General features: G+C 44.9%; 1 protein-coding gene across 4 annotated transcripts in view; it reads right to left on the bottom strand.

Moving 5' to 3' along the window:
* The window catches only part of nhej1 (nonhomologous end-joining factor 1), a 254,131-nt gene that overhangs the window by 188,569 nt on the left and 51,436 nt on the right, over nucleotides 1–14,126 (bottom strand). For all 4 annotated transcript variants that reach the window (XR_005944627.1, XM_041201703.1, XM_041201702.1 and 1 more), the window contains one exon: nucleotides 10,046–10,104. Coding sequence is in view for 3 of the 4 variants with exons in the window: in XM_041201703.1 (XP_041057637.1) it covers nucleotides 10,046–10,104 (59 nt within the window). In the remaining variant the exon portion in view is untranslated. The remainder of the gene's footprint in view (nucleotides 1–10,045; nucleotides 10,105–14,126) is intronic.

The raw sequence follows: 14,126 nt of genomic DNA, 5'->3' as shown, positions 1-14,126 counted from the left end.
TGCCCTCTGAAAGTCATTCACAGTTGTATTCAAGCAGGGGGCTCATCACCACTTTCTTAAAGTCAGTTAGAGATGGGCAATAAATGGTAACCTTGCCAGCAATGCTTTCATTTTATGAATGAGTTTTTAAAATGTTCCATTGTCTCAAACTAATATGGCTCTCTGTCAGCCACTTCATCTAGTCCTGGCTATGTGTAAAGCCTTGGTCAGGCCCCATTTGAGTACCATGCTAAGTATATATCAGACAGGATATATTGGCCTTGGAGGGGATTTAGTTGGTAGGTTGCATACGGAGGGCTTGTATTCCCTTGAGGTTAGGGGATTGTGGCGTGATCTAAGGAAGCAATTTAGGATGGATGGTCCAAATAGCCTTCCTTATCTATAATGTTCTTATAGGGAGCCCCTATTTATCAATAATATATCATTTTCCTCTACGTCCACATCTTCTCTGGGAATGATTCCACTTGTTAATCACTCTCACCTTGAAGGTACATCTGAACTGTATAACACACCTTTTCTTGGCCAAGTATAAACTGATTATTTCCTTGTTAATACTGAGCACAGGAACAAGACTCATAAGTGACAAGGAACATTCGTGCCACAGAAGTGCCAGGCAATTACTGTCTCCAACAAGAGAGAATCTAACCATCTCCTCTTGATATTCAATGGGATTACCATCACTGAATCCCCCAGTATCAACATCCTGGGGCTTAACATTGACCATAAACTGAATTGAACCAGCCATATAAATACTGTGGCTACAAGAGCAGGTCGGAGGTTAGCAATTTTGCAGCGAGTATCTTACTTCCTGACTCCCCAGAGCCTATCTACCATGTACAAGGCACACGTCAGGAGTGTGATGGTATACTCTCCACTTGCCTGGATGAGCACATCTCCAATACTTAAGAAGCTTGACACCATCCTGGGCAAAGCAGCCCGTTTGATTGGCGCCCCATCCAGCACCTTCAACCTTCACTCCCTCTGCCACTAACACATAGTGGCAGCAGTATGCATCATCGACAAGATGCACTGCAGCAACACACCAAGGCTCCTTTGACAGCCACTACCACCTAGAAGGACAAGGGCAGCAGATACACGGGAACACCACCACCTACAAGTTCCCTTCCAAGCCAAACACAATCCTGACTTGGAATTATATCGCTGTAACTTCACTGTTGCTGGGTCAAGATCCTAGAACTACCCCCTAAGCATTGTGAGTGTACCTTGCAGTGGTTCAAGAGGGTGGCTCTCTACCACTTCCTAAAGGGCAACTAGGGATGGGTGACACCTACATCCTGTGAAAGAATAAAAAAGCAGCAGGAAGTCATTCAGCCCCTGCGCGTTTACCGCCATTCAAAGAGATCATTACTGATCTGTATGTTAATCCCAATTTGCCTTGGGTCTGTAATCCTTAATACCTTTAGCAAACAGTCTCGAACAGTTTTGAAATTTTCAATTCACCACCCCCCCCCCCAACCACATAAGCACCCACAACTTTTTGTGGGTGAGTTCCAGGTTTCCACAACCTTGCGTGTGGTGAAGTGATTCCTGACATCAGGTACCTTAAAAAAAATAGAAGAATGAGAGGTGATCTTATTGAAGCATGTAAGATCCTGAGGGGACCTGACAGGGTGGATACAAGGAGTATGTTTCCTTTGTGGGAGAGACTACAACTAGGGGACACAGTTTGAAAACAAGGGGTCTCCCATTTTAGACAGGGGTGGGAGAATTCTTTCTCTCAGAGGGTGGTGAGTCTGTGGCGTTCTCTACCCCAGAAAGCAGTGGAGGCAGAGTCACTGAAAATTTTTAAGGCAGAGTTAGGTAGATCATTGACTAACAAGGGAGTCAAAGGGTATCGGGGGTTAGGCAGGAAAGTGAAGTTGAGGCCACAATCAGATCATCAATGATCTTATTGTAAGGCAGAGCAGGCTCGAAGGACCAAATGGTCAAGTCCTGATTCTAATTCACATGTTCCTTTGTATGTTCGTATCACCCCTAGATAACTTAGCTCTCTAATTTTAAAGGTTATTTCACCCCCTTCTGCTGGACTTCTCCCACCAGAGGAAGTGACGTTTCATATCCTGCAGAATTATTTCACAATGACGTGTGTCAATGGAATAGTCCACCTTTACAAACTGTCACAGCCAGAGGCTACAATAATTTAATTTCTCGATGTAGAATGTTTTCATTTAAAGTGGAAGCTTCAATTACATCAGCTGAGAGGACAGAGAAAGAGGAACTAGCTGGGAGGAGTTACAAAGCACAGGTTTTCTAATTGTCACATATGCACTCTCCTCCCAGCCATGTTCCATCAAATTTCACTATTTAAACAAAAATATTGATTTACCTTCTTTCTCATTAAAAAAAATGGAAATTAAAATGGCTCAAAAGCACATAGCAACTATCAGTAACTTCACAGTAAAGCTAATATTCACACTTTACAATATATTACATGGGCACATAACCTGAAAGTTTTGAAAGAATGACAGGGTGAAAAAGAACTGCATCGTCAACTGCTGCCACTAGAGGCTGCAAGTGAGTTATTATATTTAAAGGCACTGGTGCCCTCCAACGGTAGAGAGTAGGTGAAAGCTCAAACCTTCTGCAGAAATACTGAAATTTATACATTAACTTTCCTGCGTAATTTAAGAAAGAAAAAAAATTAGAAAAGCAAGACGATGAATTTAACAAAGCAATTATGGATTTTTCTGCCTATCAGAGGCACTCTATTGACCATCTGTTGGACGAGATGTTAAATTGAGGCCCCCGTCTACCCTCTCGGGTGTACTGCAGGGTTATATTTTAAAGAAGAGCAAAGGTGGTCTTCCTTGTAACATAGCCAATATTTGCCCCTTGATCAATGTCACCAAAAAAAAATAACAGATTGCCCAGATATCATCACGCTGCTCTTTGTGGGATCTTGCTGTGCAAAAAACTGGCAGCTGTGTTTCCTACATTACAACAGTGACTGCACTTCAAAACAACCTCATTGGCTATAAAGTGCTTTGGAACATCCTGAGGATGTGAAAGGTAATGTATAAATCTAACCACTTTATCTTTCTTTCAATTCCACTCCCAGCTTTACCCCAGTTTACTGCTACCCTGTTTCTGGAATTCTAAGTCCACCATTTAAATCTTTTTCATGTGAAGGATCACAAAAGCCAAGAGCAAGTGCTTGTCTACTGGTCACAGCAAAACAACAGCAGCTTGCATTTCCATATAGTCTTTAACTCAGTAAAACATCCCAAGGTGCTTCACAGGAGCATTATCAAACAAAACTTGAAACACAAGCTACACAAGGAGATAACAGCACAGGTGACCATAAGCTTGGTCAATGAGATTAGCTTCAAGGAGTGTTTTAGAGATGAAGAGAAAGGGGAGAGGGGTTTAGGGAGGAAATTCCAGAGTTTAGGGTCCAGATAGCTGAAGGCACAGCCGCAAGCAGTGGAGTAACTAAAATCGGGGATGTGCAAAAGGATGGAATTGGAGGAATGCAGAGGGATAAAGGGCTGGAGGAGGTTACAGAGCTGCAGAGGGGTGAGGCCATGGAGGAATTTGAAAACAAGGATTAGGATTTTAGAATCAAAACGTTGCTGGACTGGGAGCCGATGTAGGCCAGCAAACACAATGGCTGATGGGAGAGCGGAAACATGGCAGCATGGGTAATGAGAACTGCAAAGCGTGGGGCCAGTAAAAGGTGCAGAAAAGAATTAGCACTCTTGCTTCTTTATCAGGTATGCCTACTTGTGAGTTCTCAGTCTTAGATCTTCAGGATAACATCAGGCAGGGATCAGCTTGTGTTTCCTGTTGAAAGTAGGACCCCCCCAAGTGGACACTGGGCTAGTAATCCAGAAGCCCAGGTTAATGCCCTGGGAACACGGGTTCAAATTTCACCACAGCAGCTGGTGGAATTTAAATTCATTCAATAGATCTGGAATATAAAGCTAGTCTCAGTAATGGTGACCATGGAACTATCAGTTGCTGCAGAAGCCCATCCGGGAGAGAAACCTGCCATCTTTACCCTGTCTGGCCTAGATCTCACTCCAGATCCTCAGCAACGTCCTTGACTCTTAACCGCCCTCTGAACAGGTCCAGCAAGCCACTCGGTTCAAGGACAATTAAGGATGGACAACAAATGTTGGCCTGTCAGCAACGCCCACGTGCCATGAAAGAAGGGGAAGAAATTCAGACTTCAGGCACAGGTTCAGAGGGGACTGAGCGCACAATAAGTACAGAAGTATAAGATCAGGAAAGGACGAGGTACATCACTGACTTCATCCAAAAACCTACCAGCCTATTCACATGGCTTTCCAGCGCTCCGTAAAATTGTTCTAGGGTTTTCACCCATGGTGTCATGTCGCGATTCCTTCTATATCTTAAATCACTCCTCACATGAAGAGGAACAGCTTGACATCACTGTCACCTCCAAGCCAGGAGGTCGTAGGTTCCCAATCCCAATTGAGAGACTCAAGCACATAATCCAGGCCGCAGCCCATGTGTCAGTACTGAGGGAGTGCTGCACAGCCGCAGCAGCTGTCATTCGGATGAGATGTTAAACCGTGGTCCTGTCTGCCCTCTCAGGTGGACTTAAAAGATCCCACGGCACTATTTTGAAGAAAATCGGGGGGTGGGGGGATTCTTCCAGGTATACTGGTCGATATTTATCCCTCAAACCACACCAGGAAATTAGAAAAGCTGGCTGTTCTCACATTTTTTTGCGGGACTTGCTGCAAAAATTGGCTGTCAAGTTTCTGAACATTATGACAGTGACGATATTTCAACTAACTGTGAAGTGCTTTGGGACTGTGTGAAGTCATGAAAGGTTCTATACAAATGGAAGTTTGTTCTTTAGCAGGTGTAAAAATTTGTCTTTAGCTGATGTAACCGAGTCTTCTGATCAGAAAGATAATTAATTACGGAGGGAACCATTCAGTTCATCGATCACAGTCCATCTTTCACAGAAACTGGATCGCGGCCCTCAGGCTATCTAACCACCCCCGGAATAGTTTCAAAATCCTTGCATCCATTGCCCAACTGAAGAACACTCCGTGTGTAAGCGTTTCCTGATATCAGTGCAGAACATGCTTTGTAAATTCACTTCCTTGGTTCAAGGCTGTTAATGGGCTGTATCCAAGCTCAGAGTGCTTGATGGAACAGAGCAGAGTATTACAATGCATCTAACTCCTGCTGTACCTGCCCTGGGAGTGTTTACTGGGGACAGAGTAGAGGGAGCTTTAATCTGGCTCTAACCCTGTGCTGCACCTGCTCTGGGGGTGTTTGATGTCTGAAATGGAACTTACTTTGCTATATCTTTCCTCACTTTGAAAAGCAGCAAAAACAGCCCACATAACAAAAGACACCGGGGAAACAAACGCATCATTGTTATCATCACCAAGGGGACGAGACAACATTGCCATTCCATCCCATGTTTCAATGTGTGTACCAGCCCTCTGAAGGATAGCACACACATTACAGATTTCATTCAATTTTCAGTATGGCTTCACCTCAGCAGCACTTCTCTGTAATTACCACCCCACACATCAGGCACAAAGCACAGCCGGAGGACGAGACTGGCCATGCTTTGTGGTTTGTGGTTGTGTGCCCAAGTAATGAGCATAACCCATTCCTCCTCCTTCCTTTGAAAAAAAAAAGGCTTTATGTGTGCCAGGCGCTGCATTTTTGGTAGGAATAATAAGGGAAGCCACCTACTCCTTAGCAAGAGGAGCCTGAATGGGGGACAGGCACAAGGCAATCTGGGAGCACAGATTCACAAATCATCAGCAGTTGTGACCCAGGTTATGATCACAAAAATTACAAACAATGCAGAGGAGTTCATTTCTAGAGGAACAGAATTGAAAAGGAGAGGAGTTATGTTAAGCTTATACAGAACCTTGATTAGACCTCACAGAGTACTACGCGCAATTCTGGTCTCCATATCACTGAAAGGATACAGAGGTACTGGAGAAGGTGTAAGAAGGTTTGCAAGGATGATACCAGAATGGAGAGGGTGCAACTATCGGGGAAGACTGAACAGGCTTGGGGTTCTTTTACTCGAATAAAGAGGACAATGAAATGTGGCCTGATAGACGCCGTTAAAATTATCCGTTAAAAGGATATGGTGAGCTGAAGTGAATAGAGAGGGTGAATCTTGTGTACATCAACATTGCAATAAACACTGAGCCAAATGGCCAGTTTCTGTGTTGAATATGACTGTTCTTCAGAACTGTTCTGAAGAATCATATCAACTCAAAAGCTAAACTCCACAGATGCTGCCAGACCTGAGTAAATACTGATGTAAAAAAACTGTTTAAGGTCTCCCTCATCTCGTGAGGCTCCACACATAGACGACCACTCTGATCTTCAAGGGGACCAATTGTCCCTTACTATCCTTTTACTCTTAATATACTTATAGAAACCCTTCGGGTTTACCTTCACATTATCTGCCAAAGCAACCTCATGTCTTCTTTTTGCCCTCCTGATTTCCTTCTTTAGTATTTTCTTACATTTTCTATACTCTACAAGTACCTCATTTGCTCCTTGTTGACTATACCTGCTTTACACCTCTCTATTCTTCTTAACCAGATCGCCAATATCCCTTGAAAACCAAGGTTCCCTATGCCTGTTAACCTCCTGAGTATTCCCAGGACTTTCGGTTTTTATTTCAGATTTCTAGCATCTGCAGTATTTTGCTTTTATTATATGGCCAGTTTCTTTGCTGTTTTCTACGTAACTCAGTGAAATCCTGAAATATCATATGGGAACCAAATAGAACCATAGAAAGGTTACGGTGCAGAAACAGGCCATTCAGCCCATTGTGTCTGCACCAGCCAAAAAGAGAAAAAGAAAATTGCCACTCACTTTAATCCCACTTTCCAACACCTGGTCTGTAGCTTAGCAGGTTACAACACTTCAGACATTTTAACTGAGTTGAGCATTTCAGCCTCAACCACCAACATAGGCCATGAATTCCAGACACCCACCACCCTCTGGGTGAAAAAGTTTTTCCTCATGGCCCCTCTAACCCTTCTACCAATCACCTTAAATCTATGCCCCCCCTCCCCTCCAGTAACTGACCCCTCTCAGCTAGGGGAAACAAGTCTTTCCTGTCTCCCTATCTAGGCCCCATAATTTTGTACACCCCTTAGCCTCCTCTGTTCTAAGGAAAACAGCCCTAGCCTATCCAAACTCTCCTCATAGCTACAATTTTCAAGCCCTGGCAACATTCTTGTAAATCTCCTCTGCACTTTCTCCAGAGCAATTACGTCCTTCCTATAAAGTGGTGACCAGAACTGTACACAAAATTCCAGCTGTGGCCTAACCAGCATTTTATACAGTTCCATCGTTTCATCCCTGTTTTTGTATTCAATACCTCGCCCAATAAAGGAAAGCATTCCATATGCTTTCTTGACCACCAACACTCAAGGATCTGTGGAGATGCACTCCGAGGTCTCTTACTTCCTCAACACCTCTCGATTACTTCCTATTTACTGAGTATTCTCTTGCTTTGTTTGCCTTCCCCAACTGCATTACCTCACACTTTTCTGGATCGAATTCCATTTGCCACTTCTCTGCCCATTCAACCACACCACTGATATAATTCTGGAGACAACAGCTATTCTCTTCACTATCAATTTTTGTGTCATCTGCAAATTTCCCAATCATGTCTCTCACATTTAAGTCTAAATCATTAATATATACAGCAAACAGCAACAGCCTCAACACTGAGCCCTGTGGAATACCTCTGGATACAATTTTGCTTTCGCAAAAACATCCATCAACCATTACCCTTTGTTTCCTGTCAGAGCAAATTTTGGGATCAACCCATGTGATCTCATTTTCCTGACCAGTCTGCCATTTGGGACCTTGTCAAATGCCTTACTGAAATCCATGTAGACAACATCCACTGCACTACCCTCATCAATCCTCCTTGTCACTTCCTCAGAAAATTCTATTATGTTAGTAAGACACACTCTTCCCCTAACAAAACCATGCTGACTGTCCCTGATCAATTGGTTCCTTTCTAAGTGACAGTTCATCTTGTGTCTCAGAATTGCTTCCCGTAATTTGCCAACCACCGAAGTCAGACTGACCGGCCTATAATTTTCTGGCCTATCCCTCGCACTCCTTTTAAATAATGGTACAACGTTCGTGGACCTCCAATCCTCTGGGGCCTCGCCTGTGTTAGTGAGGGTTGGAAAATGATCCTCAGAACATCTGCTATTTCCTCCTTGGCTTCCATCAACAGCCTGGGATACAATCCATCCAGTCCTGGTGATTCACCCACCTTCAAGGGTGACAGTCCCTCCAGTGCTTCCTCTCTCATTATGCTTATTGTATCCAATATTTCACACTCCTCCTCTTTAACTAGAATGTCTGCATCATCCCTCTCCTTGGTGAAGACAAAGACAAAGTGCTCATTGAGAACCCTGCTCACATCTTCAGCATCAATGCACAAGTTACCAGTATATTAAGAGCAAGAGAATAGCTAAGGAAAAGGTAGGGCCTATCAAACATCTTAAGATTTCCTTTGATTTTACCTGCCAATGTCTCTTCATATCCTCTCTTTGCTTTCCTAATTTCCATTTTTCTTCACCCCTGTACTTTCTATAATCCTTTAGGCTTTCTACTGTATGAAGTCTTTTCTGACTGTCATAAGCTTTACTTTTCGGCTTTATCTTGGCCTGTATGCTTCTGGATAACCAGGGGGCTCTAGATTTGGCAGTGCCACCTTTTTCTTTGTGGGGACATGTCTACACAGTGCTTGTAGAATCTTGCCTTTGAATGCCTCTCACTGACTTGACATAGTTTTGCCTCCTAATAACTGTATCCAGTCTACTCGCGCCAGCTCACCCCTCAGCTTTGTAAAATTTGTCTTTGCCCAATTTAGAACTCTTACTCCTGTTCTATCTTTCTCCTTTTCCATAATGATGCTATATTTAACTATATTATGGTCACTATCTCCAAAATAGTCCCTCACTACTACTTCATCCACTTGCCCAACTTCACTTCTTGAGACAAAATGTAGGATTGCGCCCCCTCTCGTTGGGCTTGTTACTTGCTGGCTGATAAAAGTCATTTGAATGCAGTTCAAGAATCTTGTGCTCTCTGCACCCTTCATGCTGTTTCTATCCCAACTGATAGGGTATTTGAACTCCTCAATGATTACTGCCCTATTGTTTTTGCCCTAAGAAATCTGTCTACATATTTGTTCTTCTAACTCCCTTCCTCTATTTGGGGGTCTGTAGTACACTGCAAGCAGTGTGGCTGCCCCGTTTTTATTTCTGAGCTCAACCCATATGCTTCATTTGATGCTTCATTTGGTATATCATTTCTCCTCACATCTGTAATTGATTCTTTAACCAATAATGCGACATCCCAACCTTTGTTATCCCCCTCCCTATCTTGCCTGGAAACTCTATATCCAGGGATGTTGAGCTGTCATTTTTGCCCATCCTTAAGCCAAGTCTCCATTAAAGCGATGATATCATGTTGCCATGTGTCAATCTGTGCCCTCAGTTCATCACCTTTATTTACTATGCTCCTTGCATTTATATAAATATCTTTTAACACTGCCAAATTCCTGTGCTGCTGTACACTTTTTAATCTGTGCTGCTTCTGTCTTTCAGAGTCACTCACTAATTCTCCGTCTCCCATTCCCTGCTCTCAATTTGCCCTCAGGTTCCCAACCCCCCTGCCAAAGTAGTTTAAACACTCCCACCCTCCTCCCCCACATTGAGGGCATCAACGGGTCACCGCTGTGAACCCCAAGTACACTCTGAATGCCCGACTGAGTTTCTTCAGTGAGCAACCAAAGCACAGATCAGGAAAATTCATGCTATCTGGTCACGAGGTTCCTGTGCTGTTGCTGCCATATGTCATGCTCAACTTTGTGCTGTCATCGAGCAGTGAGCTGCTGCGTGGTGGAACACACCACCTATGACACAACGAGCCCTAGCCAACTCGCAATGAATAATCATCCCACACCATCCCGCCCATTCCCACCTCTGCTCAAGTACCCGACAGGGGTCAATCCAATCACCCTTACCTCTGCAAGAAATCTGTCTTTAAACTCCTCGGCGTTGAAGGTCTCAGTCTCCAAGCGATCTAGGCAGAGAAAATAGAGAGAAAGGATGGAAATCATCACTTGAAAATCATCCTGCTGCTCCAGTTCAACTGAAAACATGTGGGGCAAAATAATGAAGATATTTCAGCTCAATGCACCAGGGCAGAGACCAAACAAACTACCAGCAGGAGGAACACTGAGGTATGTACTGAAGATGCTGGAAATACGTGGTAAGGCCCATAAGTCAAGGGAGCTGCTGATGGGCAACCAAAAGGGTTGCGACATTCATGGGGTCTGGATGGGTTCAGCTGCCATGGAGCAAGAACTTGGAGCAGGATGAAGCCATTCGAGTCCTTGCGCCTGCTCCACCATTCCTCAAGATCATGGCTGATCTAGCTCTGGTCTCAACTCCACTTTCCTGTCAGCCCACCATAACCCTCCACTCCCTTGCCTTTCAAAAATCTGTCTACAAGGGCAGGGGAGCGGGGCTACCAGGTAACCCTCCACAACAGTGTCTCAATGGGTAGAGCACTCCTGACTGGAACAGTAACAGGAGAGCTCATTTGTTTTGTTGGAGTTTGCTGGTTAAACCTCAGCATTACCCATGCGCGCATTTAGGGAATTGTAAGTTTCAATGCTCCTTGAGAAGGGGAATTCTCCATGGTATCCTGGCCAATAACTATCCCTCAACCAATATTACTTAAAAACTCAATGCACCAGGGCAGATACCAAAATGCTGGTGCATTTACACCTCCATCCCCCACCAGGATGGTCTGAGGGCCCTTAGCTTCTTCCTCGAACAGAGGCCCCAACAATCCCCATCCACCACTACTCTCCTCCGTCTGGCTGAACTTGTTCTCACACTGAACAATTTCTCCTTCAACTCCTCTCACTTCCTCCAAATAAAAGGTGTGGCTATGGGTACCCTCATGGGCCCCAGCTATGCCTGTCTCTTTATGGGGTACATGGAACATTCCTTGTTCCAGTCCTACTCCGGCCCCCTTCCACAACTCTTCCTCTGGGTACATCGATGACTACTTCGGTGCTGCTTCATGCTCTCGTCTGGACTTGGAAAAATTTATTAATTTTGCTTCCAATCTCCACCCCTCCATCATTTTCACGTGGTCCATCTCTGACACTTCCCTTCCCTTCCTTGACATCTCTGTCTCAATCTCTGTTGATAGACGGCCCACCAATATTCATTACAAGCCTACCAACTCCCACAGCTACCTCAACTACAGCTCCTCACACCCCGCTTCCTGTAAGGACTCCATCCCATTTTCTCAGTTCCTTCGCCTCCGTCGCATCTGTTCTGATGAGGCTACCTTCAAAAACAGTTCCTCTGACATGTCCTCCTTCTTCCTTAACCGAGGTTTTCCACCCACGGTCGTTGACAGGGCCCTCAACTGTGTCCGGCCCATCTCTCGCGCATCCGCCCTCACACCTTCTCCTCCCTCCCAGAAACATGATAGGGTCCCCCTTGTCCTCATTTATCACCCCACCAGCCTCCGCATTCAAAGGATCATCCTCCGCCACTTCCGCCAACTCCAGCATGATGCCGCCACCAAACACATCTTCCCTTCACCCCCTCCTTGTCGGCATTCCGTAGGGATTGTTCCCTCCGGGACACCCCTACTCCTCAACTCCGACCTATGGCACCTCCCCATGCCCACGCAAAAGATGTAACACCTGCCCCTTCACTTCCTCTCTCCTCACCGTCCAAGGGCCCAAACATTCATTTCAAGTGAAGCAGCATTTCACTTGCATTTCCCACAACTTAGTCTACTGTATTCGCTGCTCCCAATGCGGTCTCCTCTACATTGGTGAGACCAAACGTAAACTGGGCGACCGCTTTGCTGAACACCTGCGGTCTGTCCGCAAGAATGACCCAAACCTCCCTGTCGCTTGCCATTTTAACACTCCACCCTGCTCTCTTGCGCACGTGTCTGTCCTTGGCTTGCTGTATTGTTCCAGTGAAGCCCAACGCAAACTGAAGGAACAGCACCTCATCTTCCGACTAGGCACTTTACAGCCTTCCAGACTGAATATTGAATTCAACAACTTTAGGTCTTGAACTCCCTCCTCCATCCCCACCCCCTTTCTGTTTCTTCCCCCTTCCTTTTGTTTTTTCCAAAAATTTATATAGATTTTTCTTTTCCCACCTATTTCCATTATTTTTAAATCTTTTATGCGCCCCCACCCCCACTAGAGCTGTACCTTGAATGCCCTACCATCCATTCTTAATTAGCACATTCGTTTAGATAATATCACCAACTTCAACATCTCTGTGTTCTTTTGTTCTTTTGTCTGTGACATCTTTTGATTATCTGCTCCTATCACTGCTTGCTTGTCCCTACAACCACGCCACCCCCCTCCACTTCCCCCCCCCCACCCATACACGCACCACCACCACCACCCCCCATCCCCCCCCCCAACCACCACCACCTTAAACCAGCTTATATTTCACCCCTCTCCTTGGTTTCACCTAGTTCTTTTGAAGGGTCATGAGGACTCGAAACGTCAACTCTTTTCTTCTCCGCCGATGCTGCCAGACCTGCTGAGTTTTTCCAGGTAATTCTGTTTTTGTTTTGGATTTCCAGCATCCGCAGTTTTTTGTTTTTATTACTTAAAAACAGATGATCTGGTCATTATCACATTCATGGGGCCTTGCTGTGTGCAAATTTACTGCCATGTTTCCAACATAACAACAGTAAGTACATTCTGCGACAAGTTACTCACTCCTGTCTCCCTTAAAGTCTGTCCACAAGGCACAAGTCAGGAGTGTGATGGAATACTCCCCAGTTGCCAGCTCCAACAACACTCAAGAAGTTTGACACCATCAGGACAAAGCAGCCCTCTTGACTGACACCCCATCCACCACCTTAAAACTTCACTCCACCACCAACACATAGTGGTGACATGTGTACTTTCTACAGGTTGCACTGCAGCAACTCACCAAGGCTCCTTAGACAGCACCTTACAAACCTGTGATCTCTACCCCCTAGAAGGAAAAAGGCAGCAGATGCATGGGAACACCATCACCTGCAAGTTCCCTTCTGAACCATACACCATCCTGACTTGAAACTATACCGCCATTCCTTCATCATTGTTGGGTCAAAATCCAGGAACTCCCTTCTCAGCAGCACTGTGGGTGTACCTACACCACATGGACTGCAGCGGTTCAAGAAGGCAGCTCATCACCACCTTCTCAAGGGCAATTAAGGATGGGCAACAAATGCTGGCCCAGCCAGTGACAGTGGCATCCCAAGAATGAATAACAATTTGTAAATTGGCTGTAAAGTGATTTAGGACATCCTGAGGTCATTGAAGGTGTGACATAAAGGCAGTATATGACTTCCTACCCAGCAGGAGCCACTGATGAGCATTCAAAAGCACAGATCATGGCTAGTTCCCTCCACTGGCTACCCCTTTGCAGCCCAGGGCACAGAGGGTTACTTAAATGATTCCAAGCCACTTCGGTCGAGATCAGCCAACTCGTGATCAAACTTGGCTCAACGCCACCTTTTCCCGCAAATCTACTGACTGAACCATTCGGAGGAATTGGGAGGCATCAAAGGAGAATTCTTACAACATAAACAGTAGCAATTCATGATTATATAAACCCCACCCCCACAATTGGGTTCAAAGACCCAAGGATGAAGGAGGAGGAGGGTAAAAAGAAAATCAAAACCACTTCTCTAATTTTTTTGCAACCCAAACAGTAAAGTCACACAGTCTCCGCGAACCTAATCCCCAGGTTTCTACTGTGGGTCTTGGATCATATTCTGATTAAAATTCAACTTGATTGACACAAAGATCAACATTATACAGCACACACTACTACAAGCTGCACTAACATGCACCAAGAACCCCTCACTGTAAACACCCAGCTGCTCCAATATCAACAGTTCCTCGGTATATTTCTTTTGATTTTCCTTGCCCATTTGACACACAACATCTAAGCTCGGTAAACCTAATCCCAGGATTTTTTTTTACTGTATGCATGCTTTTTGGGGGAAAAAAATCTTTCATATAAAATTCAATCTGACTGACAGAAAGATCA

The sequence above is a fragment of the Carcharodon carcharias genome, chromosome 12, assembly GCF_017639515.1.
Source record: "Carcharodon carcharias isolate sCarCar2 chromosome 12, sCarCar2.pri, whole genome shotgun sequence".
NCBI lineage: Eukaryota > Metazoa > Chordata > Chondrichthyes > Lamniformes > Lamnidae > Carcharodon > Carcharodon carcharias.
Note: the sequence above shows the minus strand (reverse complement) of the source record. Positions and strands in the feature narration are given on the sequence as shown.